Genomic DNA, 22,705 nt, shown 5'->3' with positions numbered 1-22,705 from the left:
AATTGTACAATTTTTTGTTGTATTAATTGTTACTGCCTGCTTAACTGGCTAACATTGGTCATCAATACAGAGCTTTTGCCTTTCGATCTCTGAAAGAGAGGGGTAGAAAAAAAAAGGATTTAAAAAATAAACAGAACAGTATTTATTTCCTAATATAAGCAAAAATACTATTTGGATTGGAGGAGCATGAGGGAGGAGTAAGAGAGGATTAATGTGCTGGCTGTTCCCCACTGGGGCCACCAATAACAATCAATCCCAAACAGCAGTCACCTCACATCATCTAACAGCTTGAATCGCAGATATTCAAAGATTCTCTCCCCCCTTTTTTTTTTTTTGTTCAGATTAAATATCATTTACATTGCATACTTTTTTTTTATTCGTTGGAGACATAAGGTCAGAATTGATTGAATATGTACTACCTGCATATAATGATTTCCAGTTTTTTACAATCATGTGCTAATGCTGCACAGTAATGGCCTATGGATGAAGAGACAGATGTACTACCAGTCATTCGCTACACATTTGCATTAACAAATCATCATTTAATTGAAGCCCATCCAACAAGTTTATGCTACTTAAATAAAGTTCCTTTCAATAAAAGATGCCACAATGACACATGGTTGATAACTGCAAGGTAAATATGAAGTAGTATTTATTTTCTTGTCACTGGTTTAGGTAAGTATTAAAACGTACACTTATTAATTTGTATTTTGCTCAGAAATAAACCACCTGACATCTTACATAGCGATCCAAGCTAGTACTACTATGAGACGAGATAATTCACTTTTAGAAATAATCGTTTTGTAACACCACAATTTCATGCTTTACAGATTTTTATTTCCCCCCCAAATATATAATAGAACATAGCTTATCTAAAGGCTATACATGAGTTGTGTGTTAATACTTTTAGGCAAGCTCTAATAATACAAACCTCAAACCCTGCTGTTATCAACATGGGCCACAATTTTTTTTATGTCTCATTGTTGACTACAAACATTGGCACCACACTTAGAAATCTAGTTGCCTCCCTCTACAATTTAGATATTACTGCTTTCTTTTTAATACTGTCTTGGGAACCATTCAGGTAGGCTGTGATGCCCCTACGTGTTTCAGATATAGAAAACCCACTATCTATTCATTTCTTCTTTCAGAACGTGTTGCAAAATATTAAAATCTGAGAAGAAAGCATGTCATAAAATGAGGAACCTATAAACCCCATTTTTTCTTCTTCTAGAGATGGTTTAACAGTACTTTCAGCATATTCATTTCATGGTATATTTTCCGCATCCACAAAGCAAAAGAAAGATATTTTGGTATTGTCTGTTAAACTGACAAACAATATTTCGAAGCTAACATGCAGGGACAAGGAGATATATTTTTAATTGTGTTTTTGGCTTGAATCTACAATTTTGAGAAACTACTATCTTTTAGGATGAAAGCACTATATAAATGAAAGATGGTATTAGTAATAATAGTTGACAACCTTTACCATGCTGGTATTGGCTTACATCTAAACACATCACTGCTATCTTTTATTTACCTAAATACAAAAATAATAATCTATTTCCCTTGTCCTGATGATACACAGAAAATAAAATATTCATTTAAAAATAACAGAAAAATAAGTATCTTAGGAAAACTAGAAAATACATTCTGTGAGTTAGAGAAGGCAGTGTTTTTCTAACCAGAGAAAACAGACTTTAAAGATGAACAGATATATTTTACTTCCTTTCAGGACTGTGTGGGGATGTGAGAAGACAGGAGAGTCTCCAAGCTGACCTTTTGTTATTGTCACTGAGGACTGAAAACACCGAAAAAAATTCACCATACCAAGAATGAAAGTACAATGTGAAACTCAGAAATATATCTTAAAACACATTGCAGCATGCAAGGAGAGAAACTCTCAGATTTATTTTCTCAGACAAGAAGTAGTGTATAAAAGCTACCAAATGCAAAATGCAATCCCATACAAAATAAACAGACATACAAAAAAAAAAATCCCTACTGTGATTTGCCTGCACATTTTCCAAGCTTTTTTTATATGCTAACTCAGAACAGTAATTACAGATCTTGTAAGTTGACTTCTGTTTTCCAGAAGTATGAGTTGTACGTAAAATATGCCTTTTCATCGAAACAATTACCATTAATCAAAACAGGGAAAGCTAATACCACTCAAGTCCAACCTACTGCTGTGCCCAGCAATATATCAAACTGTCTGTTGTCAAACACACTAAACAAACTTCAACGGGGTGTTTTCACTAGAAATAAGAGAAAACATGCTTGCTAAGTATTTTTTAGTCAAACTGCAACCTCAGTAATACATTCTGTCACTGGATTTTAATTTGAAGTAGTCAATCACAGTCTCAGACAGATTTGTATTTGACTATGGAGAGGTAACTTACTGGGACTAACAAATGAGTACCTGAAAATAAGTACTATAGCCTCAAATTTGTTTGAGGAATTACATCTATGTACTCAGATTTGTTCCTTTATGCCATCAACTTCTTTCAAATGTGAGATTTTGAATTTAAAAGAAAGAAAGAAGAAAAATTGAAACTATGTACTACTTTTCACTGTTACTATCCTAGGAACGCTTACATGTCTAACGAGTTTAATAATACTGTATTCTCTTTCAAGTTCATAACTGTTTAAACTATTACTAGATTTTTTGGAAATCTTCATTACAAAGAAGCTGCTACCTTAGAATTTGTTCAAACATTAACAAAAAAACTATCTCCAGCAAGTCAAACTCATATTAAACACAGATGTCATCCACGATGACATATGATAAATAGTCAACAAAAATAGAAATACTTACACTTCTCATGGCACCTCCCCTGCCCTACCTAAGAGTCATAACTATTTTCTTAATAAAGAAATACAGCATTTGGTATCTGACAGAAAAAACCTGTTTACCAGTGAAGTCAGTCTTTTTTTCAATCGGTAATCAATGCAGAAACTGAAGTTTTATATAAAAGAAGAGATACAGAAGGATGGGAATATTGGAGTTTAACAAACAGATCAGGCCTTTATTACCAGCAAGCTCCATTATGGATTTGTGAGCTTTGTAAGCCAAGCTCCCCCAAGTGTAATTAAATTTTTATTTATAATGTGTTTGTGACTGTTAACTTCGTGTTGCCTCCGCTTGTTCCCCCCCGAAACCCAATGCGAAATAGTATTCCACATTTACTGCTGCAGAGAGCGGCACTTTATTCACTTGCTGAGTTCATCTCTAGCCTTATAAGAGATGGTAAGTACAAATAAACATATTCTGTATTATTTATACACAAACACTCGTGTCTTTAAGCATAGATATATACATACACACTCCTGCATGCAGACACTCTAAGCCAAAATTGAGGACAAAAGAAGTTCATGTCAGTGAAAACTGAACACATATGAGCAAGCATCATTTTTTTCCTACCTAGACCACTATTTATCACATATTTATATTGTGGAGAGACAGGAAAGCTTCAGCAAGACAGGCAATGCAGCACTGCAGAATACATTTTATGCTGCAAACCATGTCTGAGATTAGTGTAAATGTACCAGGAAAAGGCTCTAAACTCCAACAAATCCAGCATCTACGCTTTATTTTTTTGCTCATTTATGAAGAAGACTTCATGAAAACGCCCTCTGACTCCAAGAATATATATATATGGTGTCTTTTTTTTTGGTATTAACTCCATTCTCTGTTTCGTTCAGGTATTACCCTCTGGTACCAATACTTATATAAAAAAAAAGAGCTTAATATAAGTAACCACAGGAGGATCTCTTCTCCCCTTGAAAAACTGCAAATAAAGATGTCAGCTATTGAGTATATTTGTGGCGTCTCCAGCAGCTGCTGTTAAATACCAGCTGGTCTAGCTGATTAAAATTACCTCCGAGTTGGTATTATAAAGATGCCTGGGCAGCGTTGCTGTATTAATGGATTATTGAGTGAGCGATGAAAACCTTGGCCAGCTGATGCGTTTTATTACAGATAGGCTTTATGATGTGTAATCACTGTAATTTTTATAACTAGAGGAAACAGGAAAAAAAGAAGAACCTTCTTTCCCCCCTTACTCATACTGAAATCAGCTGAATGGGATCTTTTTTTTTTGAACCAGTTTGAGACTTAGGAGTTGGCTAAATAATTAGGGTTTTAATAGTTTCTGCAGATGTGAGACTACCCACACCTACACATACACAAAGAATAGGAAACTTTATGTTTAAGACTACACTGTATTTACCTATTTTACATATGTTTAGGTTTACACATTGGGTGTTTATTCCATCCTTTGACTACAAGTGAGCGCTGGAACTGGCTATGTGAGATAAATCCTTGTGCATTATTTTATGACTGAGCTGCACTGTGAATACACCTTATATTCTCCAGGTTCATCAATTCAAACACTGAAGTCTTACATCTGGTCTCTCCATCTCCTCGCTCCCCCATTCTCCTTCCCTTCCTGCCTCAAACCCTTCATATAGTATATTGTGCAGCAGTCTCTCAAAACTTTTTCCCCCCTTACTAACCAATTTACCACACTGTCTTGTTTTCTGATGGTAACTTGGTTTGCTTCCAAACTTACCGTGGTAATCACAAAAATCACATTAACTGTTACCAGTTTTTGAAATTTAAGAAAAAAAGACTGTGCATTTGGAAGACTCAGATATACTGGTGAAACATTTTATTACAGATGACTTCTCTTGTGACATGATTCAGCAGCCAGGCCAAAGCTACCTCTGCCCGAAAGCCATTTACTGAAAGCATCTCAAGAAAAAATATTGCATTTTTTTCTGGAAAAGACTCAGACAAAAAGCCAACTAATGACATCTGAGATTTTCCAGTGGAATATGAACTGCTGAAATGTATACATAAAGTCAAATTAAAAAAAGGTCTTTATCGGTAACCTTAACTTTAACCTCTTAAATGTCTCTTAAGGAAATGGAGCATTGCTTGTCTTTTTCCACAGTAGAGAATTAATATTAACTCCCCCACCAAGTTCAGAAAATAATTCTCTGTAATGTTTAAAAACTAAAACAAGTTACAGAATTTTACAGGATCCTATGACATATACCTGGGTACTATTCTGGACCATAGAGTTAAATTTCTGGGAGATGCTACTATATCATATACATTCACTTAAAGCCTCTCTAGAGAATTTTTACTCAGGTTGGTAAAGCTTATGAAGTCCTGCATGCAGATTGTTTAAACTGTTTGTTAAAAAGAAAAAACACGCCAAAACTGCTTTAAGCCCTACATTTAATAGATAAAAAGAAAATTTATATCAAAGATCCATTAAAAATTAGATAGAGATAATCAACAAGGTTCTTAAAGGCAACAATTTTACAATGGAGAAACTTTTTTGATTTAAAGGTGAATCTCAGAAATAAGTTTTGGTCTATCCAAGAGTAAAATCACCTAGGTGCTCTCCTCCTTTCTCCATACCAGGAGAACCTACGCTCCCTCGTGGTACAAATACGTGTTTCCAAATCCAACACCTGATAATCTGCACACGTGATATACATCTCTGACGAATCACCTCACTGCTCTCAAACACTTCTGCACTGTCACGACTAGCTGTTGAAATGATGCTAGTTGTCTAAAAGAAGAAGGAGGATAGCCTGTTTCACCAGTTAAGGATGCTGTGGATAAAAAAGGGCCCTTCCACTCTTCCCAACTTCACCATTTTCCTTCTGCAGAACATCAGAGCAGGGGCAAGGGAAATGGGCAAAGCCATTTGGGCAGGTCAAGAAAGAATGTGTAAGGTGAAACTACACCAAACCATGAAGCTGCACAGCTCCCTGCAGTATGTGATAATAGTTGTTTTAGTCCAAAATACCTCAGCTTACAGCTGTGCCAAGTGCAGAAGGCAGAAGCCACAGTCGGCTGCTCACAGAGGCATCACCACCCGGCACCTGTGATCTCTCCATTTTGTGTCGGGAGCCCAAGTGGATCCTACAGACAAAAAGCTCTTTCGGGAGGGAGGTGCATTTTTGCATTTGTTCCAATAAAAAAAGAAAATAACAGAATAAAATTATGGTGGTTTTGGTTTTGTAAAACCTCCACAGTTCCTATTTTCTCAAGCCAAGTGACTTTTATCCCTGTCTGGAGTCAACCAAGGGACTGCATTTTGCAGCCACAACTGAAAAACAATCCATTTTGCAGTGACTGGATGAGGCTCTCTGTCGGAACTATTTCCTTTTTTTTTTTTTCCTACAGCATGCTACATACACTATTTTAAAAACATTCACCTTTTAGGAACAGTTTACAACCCAGATGGCCCATCGGACTGCAGGCGCTGCCATTTGGGTTAGTTTCCTCTAATAAGGTGCCGGTGCCTTGACCTGGGCCTGGAAAAGGAGGCTTTTCTGGACTCTCTAGCAGTATATTTTTCAAGGATTTACTGAATTTCCATCTTGAGCAACCCTTGTAAGAATAAGCAAAAACATCCCATCCCAAAAACTGCACCATTTGTGTCCACGTGTGTGCTGAGGCACATCTAACGTGGAGTATAGAGAGGTATCTCTCCTGGACCTCACCACAGATAGTCCAAGTGGCCTTGAAGAATAAACGGCATTACTGTTGGAAAAACATCTTACTGAGATGAAGACTTAGTTATAGTTGAGATGTAGTGGAAACACGAAATCCTTCAAGTTTCGCCCCAAAGGACTACTTGAAGTAAGATTTAAATCAATGTCACCCATAAGAATTTACACAAAGATAGCCAACTGGAAGCACTGAAGAAGTAAATTATTTCATCCGAGATGGAGAAATTAAAGGAAGGCAATTCTCTAAATGTTAAAATTATTACAATATGCTAAACAAATATCTTTGCATTTGTAGTACATACATATACATTGATATGCTCTGAATTAATGGTCAATTTAACATGCATGCTAAATTTTACGCAAAACAAGACTCTTAATTCACTTGGGTTAATAAACATAAAATTCTGATAATTACAGATACAATAATGTCATATGAGCACTTTAAACATATGCTGTGGGAATTAAATCCTGGCTATTCCTGCCCACTGAGGACCAGTTTTTAATCTTCGATGCATGATATGTAGTAATGGATTTTACGAGTTGACTTTTTTAAATTTGATGATCAGGTTAATGAAATTTATAATGATATTTTTCATACCAAGTTCAAAATAGTAGTTAACTCCTTGGCAGAGAAATTCAGATTGGACATGTAATGGATGTACCAGCAACTGCTGGTGTGAAAGGATTAATCATCATTTTAGACTTTTATTAAATTAGATAAAATGGGATAGGCATGAATCAGAATATGTAACAATTAATCACCGGACTTTATTGAGTCTTTAAAAAAATCTTATTTGCTCTTGAGTTGACAACTAATCTAGGCCACTCTGTACCAGTTTGACAAACTCTCCAGATAATGACTATGACTAGAACATTAATATCATCGTTTAACAACAAAATATTTATCCTTTACGGTATTTTTTTTTAAACATTTGCGGATGCTAAAGGAAATATCCTTGTCTTGGTCACCTCAAAACCTTGTAAATCAGCTCATTCTTTCCTATTGTAATATTTTGCTTTTATATATCTGCTTATTTTTTGAAATTCGGGTAATAGATACACTAGTGACCCAGGCTTTTGGTATATCCAGCTAGCATTTAATGTAAATTTTTACAGCTATACACATTGGAATTGCTAGAAAATAAAAATTACTAAAGTTTTGAAGTTTATTTATTGATCACTAAGAACCACCCCAGCTAAATTACCACAAACCTCAACATCACAACAACTACTAATCCAGCTAATAGGAATAAAGGGAGATGGAAGATACATAATAAGCATCTGGGGGATATCGAATTTATCCCATGAGTGTAGTAAAGAGCTCATAATTTAAGAGTGCTGAAACCCAAGTGCATCGTGAAGGTCCTTCCTCACATGTGACATTAATTGCATATCCCACAGATGCTTATTACATATTCTATTTATACCTCCAAGAAGAAAAATATTCGTTTAAAGTTTAAAGGTTTAGTACCGCTTAAACACAATGTAACACAGCTGTCTCATGATGTCACAGGGAATATCAAAGGCTGCAGCACAGAGACGTAATGTAAGAAACAGTTTAGACAGAAGATAAATCAGTGGATGCATTCGGTGGGAGAGTCCCAGAGCTCGGATGTACAGTAAAGCAGGATGTATAACTAAGTACTTAGGTTGCATAAGAGATAACACCATTAAAAAGGCTTTTCAGATTAGAGTTACTGAAATAAGACAAAGGAGAATTAAATTTATTTCAATTATTTAAAATTTTGTACAATAGATATAACATCACACCACCAATACTAATATATGGATTGCTAAGGTCAAAAATGCCATTATCTTTTCTACCGTTCAGCCTATACAAATATAAATGTGTCATTATTAATGCTTCTAGGTATTAAGCACATTGGCACGTTGCAAATCTTCAGTGCGAATTATTTCTTTCCTTCTATTGCCTGCTTAGTATTTTGTTATTTCTTTCACGGATAAGTGAGGCAATGAAGAAAATTCTTTGACTCAAGATGTCCCAGATGCTTCTAGTTAACTGTATGTGCAGTATTAAAAAAAACCGAAACCAACTCAACCCCAATATTGTCGATTTTGCATGACATGCCAACAGGTAATTGTTACGGGCCATAAGGACCAAGTTTAAACTCCCAACGGCTCACATGATGTTTATTGACGTAAGTTACAAACAACTAAGGACTATGTTTAGATATTGCCTGGAATTTTGATTTAAGCACTGTAATGCCATTTAAGAACGTACAACATATTATACAGTTCTGCTGCTGCTACATTGCACAAGGGGTGTTTCATTATATTATATGTTATGACATTATACTATCTTATGCACTTAAAGGACAGAAAAGATAACATTTCTTTTCTCTCTCCTATTTCTCAATATCAAAATCAAAATAAAATACATTGGTTGAGTACCACTCAAATATCATTGTATAGGACACTTTTCCAGACTTTAATATTCCAGAAAATTATATAAAGTTTATTAGAGAAAGTATACTACATGGTCCTAATTTCAAATAAGGTGATAAGAAGTAACGAAAAGTAGACCATAAAAAATTACAGATGACAATGTAAAGGTCTACGAAAAGGGATGCGCTTTTGTGGATGCCCTAAACTGGTTGTGACATTGTGTGATGCTGTTTTGCTTCCCTCAAATCTGGGAGGAATTGCTCTCCTGCTGACAATTCATTCAATAACAAATACCAAGGTCTAGGTGCATCCACTGCTGCCTTTCCTTAAAAACAGCACTATCTGGAAATTCAAGGAAGTCGACACAAAGCACGTTAAGAGCATTTTCAGAAGAAGAAAATAGAAGTGCTGTACCCTTGGCTTTCTGTAAAAATTCAAGTGTGACTCGATCATTGATTTCAAAACATGTATTTGAAATCAGCTCCTACTCTTGTCCTACTCCAAGAATTGCTATTGTTTGTTTTGTTTTGGTTTTTTTTTTTTCACTAGGCAACTCTATTTTGTAGTGTTTTGCACAGATTTTCTCTTTCTGCCAAAAGAAATGCAATGTGTGGGGCCTTCATGCTAAGTTGTGTAACTTAAACCTTTACAGCCTCACACTATTACATTCAGTACAAGGGGTGATAAAATATTCTCATTATTTTCACAGTATTAGTTTAGTAAAACAACTCTATTTTTAGAAATGTTTCTCAAACATCATTTCCCATTCTTTACTTAAACTAAAATATTGTGAATTCATACAATATGCAAAAGTTACACAAAATCGTACACCCTAATTAACAGCACTTACTCTTGAGCAACCTATTCCTGTGACCTGTGTTAATGGATTTTATTCTTTGGATATGGCTGGCTTGCTTTAATATTTCATAGGATACTTTTAGAAGTTCTTGCTCAAAACCACATCAGAACTAAGAAAGATACTCAAGGCATGCATCTATTTGGAACAAGATTTTTTTTAATTGATGAAGCTTCTACAACTCTAGCAAGTCATTGGAAAAAGGTTCACAAGGTCATGGAGAACTACAATCCACTACACCCACTTGAAAAATTAGGACAATCAGTTACATTATTTTCAGAGCAGAATCTTTTCCTGTTGCATGCACTTCCAATATCACCATGTATTTGTTCAACTTAATAACTCCTAATAAAACGACTGTCAGAGAAGACTCAGAACATAAAAGCTGAATTACGTAAGTTGTCTGCAGAATTTCACACTTTTTTTTCTTTTTCCCCCCTCAAAAACCTCACTTCAGTCTGTAATATTTTATTAGACTGATGGGGTAAAGAGCACTGTCCATAGGGGTAGAAATGTCTATCCAAGATCTATACTTGGTATCTAAAGTGGTAACAAGAAGGGCGCTGACTTGACTGTGTGGTAAAGTATTACTTTTATGGAGAGAAGAAGCAAAAAGGAAGCATTCCTCCCAATATGACACTATAGTGCCTTTCATTTGTGAGATTAACTGCATTCTACTGGGCAATCAGATGCCTCTAGAGAAAATGCAGATTGGTCATATTCCTTTAGAATTGCTGTTTCACTAATTTTCATTAAGGATGAATTGTGGTTTCAGGATATAATTTTCTGCTAAAACTAAAGATGTAGATGAAAATTACCCCGTAGAACTAGAGGATGAACATGTCCTCTTAGGCTGAAGGAGACTGAAGACTGTGCTATCCCTGAAGTTGACATGCCACTCCTTAAGTTCAATGACTATTGCTTTTTTGTCCGATGTAATTCCCTCTCATTCTTCTCTCTACCCATGAAAATTCAAAATGGCCTAGTTTGTCTGACATGGAATAACAATGAAATATCAAGAACTTTGACTTTCTAATGAAATCTAACTCCTATGTTTCCAACAAGTTTACATGGTGCATTTAAGTATTTCACACCCATTTGTTTAATAATTTCAAAGAAAACTCTTATCTCCACTGTCCATTTTACTCCATTTGTGTTTGAAGATGATAGCATAACTTTTAAGTTTCACAATGTAGTGTATAAATTTCATTTAGTATGTCTTGCCATTGTTCTTGTTGAGGCTCACCTTTGTATTCTATCAGTAGCTCTTTTTTATATGCATGGGGATGATGCAAAAGAACCAAAAGATTCTCAGGGTTACCTTCTGTCTGTATGAAGTCTTCATACTGTCTTTGGGTATTGGCTTTTATCTTAAGGACTCATGATAGGATTATTTTTGCCTCCTCGATGTTCTACATGATTCTCTTAATTACTTTATTATCATCTCTAAAGTTATGTCTTAGGAGGAAAACAAAGAGTGAGCCAGTAACATATGTTCACATGCCCATAATGCCTTGATTTGATAGACCAGGTAAGAACAAGCAGTGAAGAAGTAGCAAAACATGGATTACCCACAGGTGTGGATTCAACATGAAACGTTTTGTTTGCTAGCAAGTGCTTAAGTCCGAAGTGTTGTATTTTGCCTAGAGACATCATGGGCATGTTAGCATTGATTCATTTCTTAGGCTTATGCTCAGATAACTCCCTGCTGCAACAGTTACTTGACCTATGTATTGACTTTTCTGCACTGATTTCCAACCTGAGTTTTCTGGTCTAAGTTCTGTGTCATTGAAGGAAACAAAGTAATGCACTATATTAAACAGTACTTGTTAACCTGAAAAGCTGATGTGATTTAAATACAAAGAGAGTAAAGACAGGGAACTTCTGGCAAGTCCAGTGGAAGGCTACCAAGATGATTAGGGGACTGGAGCATCTCTCTTACAAGGAAAGGCTGGGAGACTCGTGGCTATTTAGCCTGGAGAAGAATGAGAGGACATCTCATCAGTGCTTAAAAATACCTAAAGGGCAGGTATTGAAAGGATGAGGTGAGTCTTTTTTTTCTGTAGTGCCTGACAGGACAAGGGGTAACAGGCACAAGCTGGAACACAGGTCGTTCCACTGTAACATGAGGAAAATTTCCTCATGTCCTGGAACAGGCTGATCAGAGAGGTTGTGCAGTCTCTCTCTGGAGGTTTTCAAAACTTGCATGGACATGTTCCTCTGTGACCTGATCAAGGTAAACCTACTTTAGCAAGGACTTGAACTAGATGACCTCTAGAGGTCAATTCCAGCCCCTACTATTCTGTGCTTCTGAGATTCTGTGATTCTTTTAATACTTGATATATAGCACCTTAAATTCCCTACTAGAGCAGAACTTCTCTATCTGTTGTTCAGCTTTTGTAGTCAATAGCTATTGACTACAGAAGTAAAAGAGAAAAAAAAACAAAGAAAAAGACAGAGACAGCCTTTCAAACACCTGCATATATTCCTACTAAATTAACCACAGATTTCAGAAGATATTTATTCTATTCAAATTCATTGGTCTCTAAGCCTACTTATGTTTAATGCCACCAGATGTTTGGTTTTTTTAAGGGTATGTGACAAAAGTCAAAATGGAAGCTTTCTTGCTTGTTTCTTTCCCAGCTATAGATAACTCCCTGTATTTCACATGAGAAGCACATCACCTGCATGAAGGAGCAACATAATGACAAATCTGCATTCCATCCTCACAGCCATCCAGTACTACTCATTATCATCTCAGCACATAATTATGCAGCAGGAGAGTAAAACTCAGATGAACACTTTTGACACCTCAACCAATCCTTCATTCTGTTTATAGAGTGGTCTTTTACATTATGAATATGTTAAAATCGTAAGTCTAAGGTAAGACTAAAATGCCATTTGTGACAGCTGGGTAAAAGGATAAAATTGAAAGTTCATCAGACTATAATTTTCAACCTAATACACAACAACAAGTGTCACAAACTGAAATATTCATTTTAAAAATAAATTCTGGAGAAACTCAACAATGAACAACAGATATCTATGGTTTAAGTACACAAAAGGATGACTAGCCTCACTTTAAAACAGAAGAAAAGCAGCTTTGAGATTTAAGTAGGGTTTGCTAGCTGCCTGAAAGTAAGATATCTACCTTGACGCTTGAAGAATTGTCCACGATTATTTGTACAGACCAAGTTCGTTGAGGTAGCAAACCATCACAATACAACTGGTATGTCAACAGTAGGCAAGACAATCCCTCTCTCCACCAAAATGTATTGTATGCGTTTTCTTCTATCACCTAACTTTCAACTTCCAGGTTTCTTGTTGCAATATTTTTCTCACTATGCAAGATACAATTTGTAGTAAAAACTCCAGATGTTTGAGTCAGCTCTAAAAATACAGTAGATGGCATCTCTTCTTAATTTGTGGGACTAACAATGGACAGTAACCTTTCTTAGAAAGGCCTGTTCCCACCTGACATTAAATCCTTAACAAGCCCTCTACTGACAGATAAGTTAGGATTTATATTCCATAAAAAGCTGCTTTATGTGTAATGCTTTAAGTCAAACAGAAAACAATCAACAGCAACAACAGTTACAATGTTCAGGATTAATTTAGTCCTGGACATTCAAATGAGAATTACTACTTTGTTCAGAAAGACTTTGTATTTGCTTAGTCTTACTATTGCTAGGTAACCATTTAATTTAATAGCAAGGCCAGATTTTAGTGCTTCCCATACTATAGGCACAATAGCTCAAAGATGCTTTCTTTGTAATTGCTGTCCAATTAAATGATGACACTGGATTATAAACTACAGAGCAATTGTAATTGATTTGGACCATGTCATATATTATCTCACTCATTTTTTTGCGTGAAGCGTGAGAATCCAAAATAAACTCAGGCATCCTGGATGATGTGCAAAGTTCTCCTTAGCAAGACTGATCTTTGTTCTACTTTTTCTGGAGATCGTGAAGACTTCTTGTTCTGATGACTAGTGGAGTATTTTTTCTTTTCTGGATACAATGAATCTGAGTTATCTTCCTCCACTGCGCAGGTAAAATCCTTTAAATTCTCCCTCCAGAGACCAATATGGTTACCGAAAAGGATAGTGCCTGGTACCGTAACGGCAAGGGAGAGAAACTAGAACAGGTGGATGCCCCTCAGCAGCACTCATAGCAAAGCGACTAAGAATAGTAATAGAGGAGCAGCACACCTGCTGTTGACTTTTCTGTAACATTGCCTTTCTAATGTCATCTTCAAATCTATACTCTCGCCTAGTTACCCTGTAACTTAGTTTGCATGCCTCTCGTCTTTTTTTTTTCTCTCTCCTTTGCTTCATGAGCTAGGCTTCTTCCTGAAGTAGAACTGTGGAATCAGCCTAAAGGGCTGAAACTGCACCTCGAACTGCAGTAGGCAGTACGTCTATCTGATTGATCATCATAAAGCAGAGTGACAGCGGGAGGCAAAGTCATCCGCACTGAATGTTCTAAGAAGGCCTTTTTTGTACTGAGATTAAGCTATCATGAAATATTTACGCTCACTTCTACATGCGCTTTATTGTCTGTTGGATATGTGCTTAGACAGAGTTTGCTTTACCGGTATAATATAGCTTCAGTGTTATGATGCAGAAGCCAGGGAGTTTATGCCAACAGTCAATTTTTGTTCTTAAATACAGATTTTTACTTATGCCTTGTTATTTGCATGCATTATTTCTATCAACCTGTATCGTATATATTTACAAGATCTCGCTGTACTTACTGTATGCAGTTCTATGAGAATTTCATTTAATACAATATAACTCACTTTGAAATCCTCAATACATGAAGTAGTAACGATGACATTATACGGGACTTTAAAAAATTTATTCATCTTTTCGATGAAATGTAAAAGAAGTCTCCTGCTAGAACTTTCTATAAATTACAGAAAATGTCCTAAAATATAGAAATATGAAAAATTTCCTCAAACCTTGTCTTTTCTCAAGCTGAGAGTGCAACCTGCTCAACTTGTCACAGCAGAAACTGTAGAATAGTTTTGCAATAATTATTTTGTAGTTTAACATGAATTTGATGTAAGGGTCAAAGAAATTAACACTAGAATATCATTTAATCTAGCACATTAATCACTGTTAAGTCACCTAATTTTACAATTAAACTTAATATTAAATCTGTCAATCCTCCAGACTATCCAATCTTTTTGTTCAATCTTTGCATCTTTTTTGTTTTTATTTAAAGAAAAGTTTATTATCAGGAAGCGTGCCACTGAACTGTTAATGTTATCAATTCCATTCTATTTTCAGACCATTCTGGTGCTTTACTTTACAAAATTAGATATGATCAGATAATAATTATAGTTGTGTTAGACTGTACACAATTCACAGTGCTACCAAGAGTGCGAAACAATGTTATTCTGCAAAACATTGTCTTACGGTCTAAAAAACAAGCTAGAGACATGGCAAATGAAGAAGACTGAAGAATGATAACGCACAAAGCCTTTATCTCTGTATTGCTGGTTTCATTTTGGCTGATATTAATAGCAGCTGAATAATTATCACAGGGATATGAAGCCACTGACTGCAAGTGAATGAATGTGAGATCTCACAAAATTTCCAGCTGCAGAAATTCCTGTGCTAAAGCTGCTACTGTATATGAGATCAACTTGAATGACCGGAGTACAGTAGTATAGCACAACCAGTACCTTAGTATACCTGCTATACTTAACAGCGTTCTCTTTCTGATCAGCAATGAAATGACACAGCCAGGTAATGCCAAGTCTGTTCACCGATGCTCTCCAGAAGACAAAGAAATCCTTGTGACAAAGCTTTACAAAATGTAAATGACCTTGACAAAAGATTTCTTTTAAACTGGCAGCACCTGCCAGCACGCAGCCTGGCATATCAGGCTGAGGCTAATGGCACTACAGCTTGCAGAGAACTAACTGATGAAGGAAAAGTAAACATTTCTCACACTGATATGATAAACATTACAATTAGTATACTTTCCCACAAAACCAGCATACAACCTTTGCACTGCTGGACAGCAACTAAAATTTATGAGATGTACCATGTGTACTGAAATGCCTGTTAAAGATGGTCATGTAAATGAATAAGCATAATTTCAAAAAGTTTGTAAACACATTTTCTTTTAAAAGACAACTTCTGAATGTGGAAATGTACAATAGCAGAATCAGTCTCCCCAGTGTTGGAAAAATAAAAGATTACTTCTAAACATCAAAGGTTGAAACCAACTGCACAAAAATACAAAAAGCATTGTTTCTACTTTGCCCCAGAAGGCTACAGAAGGATGCAAAGTATAAAATGCTCTATTTTTAAATAAGTAAACTGCACAACTTGTTCAGGTAAGGGGAGATTGCGATTAAATACATACCTTTCATGTTGATACTTTTCACTAGGAAGGTCATAGTATCTTTTAGGGAAGTTTCCAGTATTCCTTTTATCATTTGTACATTTTTTGAGTGATATCAAGGCTGACAAATGAATATTTGTTGTTGGCAAACCCAACAAACTTCAGCAAAATAATAAACTTGAACAAAAAGCTTGCATGAATTCTACACTTGGGTTAGGTTTAGCAATTATTAATAACCTATTATGTTTAAGAAATGATGTTTCTAGTTCAAGAAATGTTAAATACAGGAAAAGATCCAGCATCTAAGACTGTCAGCAGGCTCACTGCTGGAAATTGCTATTCTGAAGAGTTCAAACATCATTAAAGGTGAGAATAATACAAAACAGTCATGTTCATTTCCCTTTCTTTTGCTTCTGTCCTTGATATTAAATGAGAAATCAGAGAAAGATATGACCTCACAGGCAACCTACTTTACTTTTCTGCCAATGCAGATTCATTCTCTATGGTACTATCCATTTCTGAGAGCTTTTCAAAGCTTGTCTTTAAAATATTCTGATGGTTTTTCCTTTGTTAATTTTGAGATATTATTTTACAGTCTAACAGCTCCCTGTTAGTAGGGATTTCCTGATAGTCAGCCTGAAGCTTTCTCTCATAATTCATTCCCTTAACTGTAAATTTCTTTATTCAGATTCAGTTCTATTTATGCCACACCAGACTGCACCATTCTTCTGTTATTATAATGTTGTGTTTTGAGCTAAACTCTAATTTTTTCTTTCAATTATTTCTCTTACTGAAAGGCAAAATCTTATACCGAAGTGAATACCTACAGTACAAATTATTTTTGCTCCAGAATATCTGTTTGCAAATTTTTGAGGTTTATCTTACTTTATTTTCTGTGTGTTTTCATAATCCTTCACAAAAAAAGAAACACTGTCTTTTCATTTTCCTTGATATGTGTACTGCCTATTTATTCATTTCTACCCCTGAAATTTAATAAGGATGCTTGCTTCCAGACTACTGGAGATACTAAGAAAATATGCAATTCTACACTGTGCAAAAACCACTGCAATAGGACTACCGTCCTCTTCATAATTTCAATACATTGAGGTTACTTGGCTTATTCTTCCTAATATATTTAAATCTGGGACTACTACTTTGTCTTAGATCATCACGTGAAGGTACACTGTCTAAGCATTTTTCCATCTTACTACAACATCAAACTAGACTTTTAGTATTGCAGTTATGGTCTAATGTTTCCACAATCAACTCTTCCCTCTCTTTCCACATTTCCTATTGAGTTGTTAAATGTAATTCACAGTCATGTTTAGAAATTCACACCTATCTATTATATTTTCTTTTTCTTTTCCATTTAAGGCAAAGTCAACCTTATTTTAAATCACTTTGAAAAGTGAAAAAAAAATAAAAGGGTCATTTTTCTGTCACTGCAACTGCACATATAGCTTGCCAGCTCTTTTGCCAACTCTTTTCCAGCTCTTTTGCAAACTCTTTTCGAGCTCTTTAAGGAATGGTCTAGAATTCCAGAAAATGAAGACAAAATTCTTCCTCAAAGCCACAGTCAATCCACAATTGCTCATGGTTCACCCAAGTATTGATCCAGACTGATTATAGCAACCACAACTGGTTTGGATGCAATGGCCCACAAAGGGGCAGAAGGCTGCATCCAGAGTCACGCCTGGCCCAGTAAGCATCCCCTGGAAAGGAGGCACTCAATGCCAAACTAGCTGAACAGATTTGAGTCAGTTGAATGGAAAAAGGACTACTTGGGTTGACTCCGCATACAGATCCTTTACCATCTCCACGTCCTAATTTTTTATGTGCCTCATTGCATCTGTATGACTAGTATCCAAACCCCATTACTGCAGTAGAAGAAGTTCACTGATACCGAACTGGTGATAAAATTTGGCAAACAAACAATTCAATGCTATTAACTTTCCCCTCTCCACCTGTCTTTTTGTCCTACCATCCTACTTCTTCTTACAAGAAAACCATAGGTAGAATATGTACTCCGTTCAGTAAGTGTTGCATCCCTGCACCACGAGGTTTCATCAGGTTCTCTACTATGCATCTGAATGGATTATCTGCACTGGGAATGCCACTGTTTCAAATAAAACAGTGAGGTGTAATTTACTGCAAAGCTGCCAATTGAATCACTTCTAAGACATAAAAGGTACTTCTTTTCAGCCCCACTCCTCTAATCCTAAATTTAAGGAGAGAAAAAGTCCTAATATAATGAAATAAAAGTAGAAGGACTTAAATGTTTTGTAAGCACTTACAGTCCATAAATCTGTGGAGCAATTTCCAATCGGTTCAGGTGCATGTAGAGCTCAATATCATGTTTCTTCAGCAGATGATCCTGAATTTGGTTTACCTTTGCTACAATAGCAATAGATGGGCCTAAGTCCTGTGGCCTTGCAAATGGCATAGGTGTAATCATCACATCTTTCTCCTGCAAACACAGAAAACAGGAAAAGAACAAAATGTTTCATGAAGGCTTACTTTTTAAAGGGATTGTCTGCAAGAGATTTATTTTACTGTAATCATTGGCTTCCAAATAAACACAAAACCACCAATAACTTGTTCCTTTTCCAGGAAAAGAAGAATCTCAGCTTCCATTCCTGTGGAAGGTATTGTGGGATTCCCTTTCCAAGGGGAAGGTTCCAACGTTCATCTCATTGTTCTACATGTCAATTTTTACTTTTCATTCTTTGACAAGTGTTGACAGCTTTATTTTAGCATTAATATCAGTAGTCTAAGTCAGCCTAGAGTAAAACAGATAAATGGTAGAGAATATATGCCCTCAGAGGACAATAAATTGCATCCCAAATAGGAAATAACTTATTTGCGAACAATTATTTCTGAACAGGCTTTCTTTGCTCAGTAAACCTGGTGGCTGTACCTCAAAATCTATACAACTTGGAACACTTTTTAAATAAAAAAGAAACAGAACAGTGAGATGAACCTGATGGTTAAGAGGTAGTTGATTAAACCCAAAGGTTGGGCAAACTATACGATGATCTAGAACATGGCACACCAAGTGAAAACAGGGGAAGAAAACTGGAATATTAGCATCCTTGAACCTCATTCTGGTTTTAATTTGTTCTTATTGCAAGACTGAAGTATTATTGAAAAGGGGACAGAATGCTAGAAAGAAATACAGCAAGCAATGAATGACACTGAAGAGGAAACATGTCAAAAGGAGGATGAACAAGTCAAACCTATTAAGAGAAAGATCGGGGAAAGGGAAATGGAGGATCGAGCAATCAGGAACAATGTTAAAGTTATAAAACAGGGAAAATTAGAAGAGTAAGAAGAGAGATTTTGCAATGACTTTTTGCAATCTGTCATCATGGCTCTTTAACCGGAAAGCTTCACTTAAAAAAAAATATTTTCACCCCTTTTACTTGGTGTATTGATAAAGAAGCATTATCAAGGCCAAAGAGTTAATACTTTCAGAAGACTTAATTACTGCTTAAGCTGTTCAAATTCATTTGTTTCAATACAGTGAAAAGCACATTATTTTTAACATTCAATGACAAAGAAAGGTGTGCTTTTTTTGTTGTATTAACTATCCCCAAAGTTGTTTCCTATGGTTATAATTTCTCTTCAACACCATTCTCTCTTTATCAACCTTTTAAGAGAAGAACTCATATTTCACAATCATGTTAAACATGATTTAACATTCAAGCGAGCAGTGAACATTTAACAATTTTCACCAAAAGGCCTATTTTTTTATGTTGATTTCATTTGCTTGAAATACTTTTTCTTTATTATTCCATTTCTGTACTGTCAAAAATATTGTAAGATGCTGAGCAGTGGTTTCAGGTAAAATGTTTCTATTTAAGCATCTGATCAATTATAAATTATATCTTAAAATCTGCTTAATTGCTTCTTTGCTATGGCAATTCCAGCAAAGGGACTGATGTGCCTATTACAGTGTCGTGATTTTGCCATGCTACTGTGGTATCAAGATATAGTAATTTAAGATGCCCAAGAAAATTGCTTGACAAAAGCTCCCTCAGACTGTCAATGATGCTCACTAAAATGGCTTTCTTTAATTCAAAATATTTTCTGTTCTACCAAACAGAAATTTAAAAGAAAATAGCCAGCCTCTTAGGAAGCACTTAATATTGAAGTTCTTCACAGCTGCAGGTACATTGAGAAATGATATTTCTCTTGTCTTTTAAAATTATTCCATTAACTTCTTTATTATCAAATTTAGTAGCCGCCTTCTTACTCTGTTTTTTTGCTTCTCCACTGTATGTCTATTTTCTATCATTATTTCAGACCTATTTCATTATTTTCTTGGTTACATGCTAGGATGCAAAATAGCAATCGAGGATATCCACTAATGTTCTTCTAATCTCTAGAGAAAAAAAAATCTCTTAAAGTATGATAGATAACATTGCCTTAATGTTAAATGCCAATCTACAGTATTTTTTTTGCATAAACACATCAATTTATCTTTGAAACTAATCATAAAAGCCTGTAACTCTACATATTGATAGACTCTGCATGTTCCATCATTTGGCACACAACTAGGGTATGAACTTTCTTCTAGTTTCAGTTTAACTTCAGTTTCACTAATACATGCACTTGTAACTACAATGATTCAAAAGGTCTTTATTTTTAAACTTTTCTGTAATATAGCATAGACTCTTGTGTAGAAATCTCAACATTAGAAGCTTTCTACTTATTTGAACTTGTAATACAAGAAGTTTATTTAGTTACTAAGATTAGCCTTTACATCATTGGTTGTCTGCAGGTTCAAAGCCATCTTTATGGAATTAGAAGACAGACTCTTACACTTTGGCTCAAGTGCCAGAAGATTCTAAATATCAAAACTAATACAAGTTTCTTCTTACTGAGGAGTGCCAGAACTGGAGCTAATTGTCACTTGCAGCATTTGTTCACCTTGGCATAGTGCAGCACTGACACATTGCTGACTGTCAGACTGACTATCAACACAGCTAAGTGCACCAAATAATATACACTGGCTTGCCATTCTTAAAAGCATGAGTTAAGTAAATGGGTATCCATCAAAATGTAGTTCATCAGCATCTCAGAAATTAACCCCATTAACAGAAATCTTCAAAGCACAACAGAATCTACGGGGACAGCAGCTGCAATCAATAATCAATGCTTTGACTGTACGTGCCTCCTGATTTGGTGCACTCCACCAAAAGCTTAATGGATGACCAAAGTGCACGTGATATGTCTGTTGTCTCCTCTCATACAATTTGATTGAGAAAATGACAATACACTTAGTTAAAATTGATTAAAAAAAAAAAAAAAATCACATTAACTGGTGTGAAAAAAACAGCTCAATCAGAAAGATGCTCAAATAAAGTAACAAAACCAAGCCACCAAATTTTTTAACTAGAAATGACTCACAGTGCCTGGGCTTAAGTCACTGAAGCCAAGAGGACACCATGCTACCATGCTCCTGCCTGTAGCCACTATATTACCATGTGAGGCAAAATATTCATTTTAGTAGGCTTTTAAATGTTGGAAAAAAAAAATGACTGTATAGGTTTAGCAATCTACTGCTAACACGAGATACAAACAATCAGTCCCAAAGGGATCAGGTTCACAAGAAAAAGACAAAAAGAGAGTTGGCTCAGAGATGTGCTATACTGTTTGCAGGAGAGCATCACATTCACCTCTAAAAATGGTTTAAATGTGGGTATCAGTGAAATGCAGATGAAAAATTTAGATTATTAGAAATAGAATCACCAAATCTTGCCACAAAACACTACCTACCACATCTTGAACTGTAATGGCTGGCAGTCGATACTAATTTAGGAAACAAATGCTATAGCAGTAAAGAGAGGCCAGGACGTAGTACAAGTATAAACCATGGACAGATTTCTCTCATTAACCACCAGGGAATGGAGTTGCTGGATAAGCTCCTCTAATGGCAATTGGGAGTAATGGAACCAACTGTTAGAGGCTATAAAATGTAACATGTCTCTCAGAGCACATGCTTTCATTGCTTCCTTTGTGAAGATTCAGACTTTATTATGTAGCTAACCCTCAAAGTCATGACTGTAAAAGGCACAGATACAAGAAAGGATTATTAAAGATTATACATGTTTGCAAAGAACAAGAACAAACAACTGGATATTAATCCATGCGCTTTGCATTGTTAATTTTTTATGCCACGAAGGGACTAGAAAGGGCAATGTAAACTTTCACCTTGTACCCGAGCACTGCAAATCTGTAAGCAGACCTAGTTATTTCCCAGAATAAAACTCAGCCTCAGACTTTGTCGCCTCTCTCACAGAAGTTGGAACAAATAAATTTGAATACACTGAAAAGCTACACTTAGATAAATGTCTCACAGCTTTGTTGTTGGAATAAAAGTGACTATGTAATAAGTTCATAAAATTTGTATCTCATATGCTTTATACTTAGTTATTAAGAATTATATAAAAAAACAAAATCCAAATAGGAATTTGTAACTGTAGATGGCTTAGGTCAAGATACTAATGCTCCATGTCCAATAAAATACATACCCAGATAC

General features: G+C 35.6%; 1 protein-coding gene across 4 annotated transcripts in view; it reads right to left on the bottom strand.

Annotated features, from left to right (window-relative positions):
- TBC1D5 (TBC1 domain family member 5) overlaps positions 1-22,705 on the bottom strand; it is a 327,211-nt gene that overhangs the window by 105,568 nt on the left and 198,938 nt on the right. For all 4 annotated transcript variants that reach the window (XM_061996640.1, XM_061996639.1, XM_061996641.1 and 1 more), the window contains one exon: positions 18,456-18,628. In XM_061996640.1, coding sequence (XP_061852624.1) covers positions 18,456-18,628 — 173 coding nt within the window. The remainder of the gene's footprint in view (positions 1-18,455; positions 18,629-22,705) is intronic.

This window comes from Colius striatus, chromosome 5 (assembly GCF_028858725.1).
Source record: "Colius striatus isolate bColStr4 chromosome 5, bColStr4.1.hap1, whole genome shotgun sequence".
Taxonomy (NCBI): Eukaryota; Metazoa; Chordata; class Aves; order Coliiformes; family Coliidae; genus Colius; species Colius striatus.
Note: the sequence above shows the minus strand (reverse complement) of the source record. Positions and strands in the feature narration are given on the sequence as shown.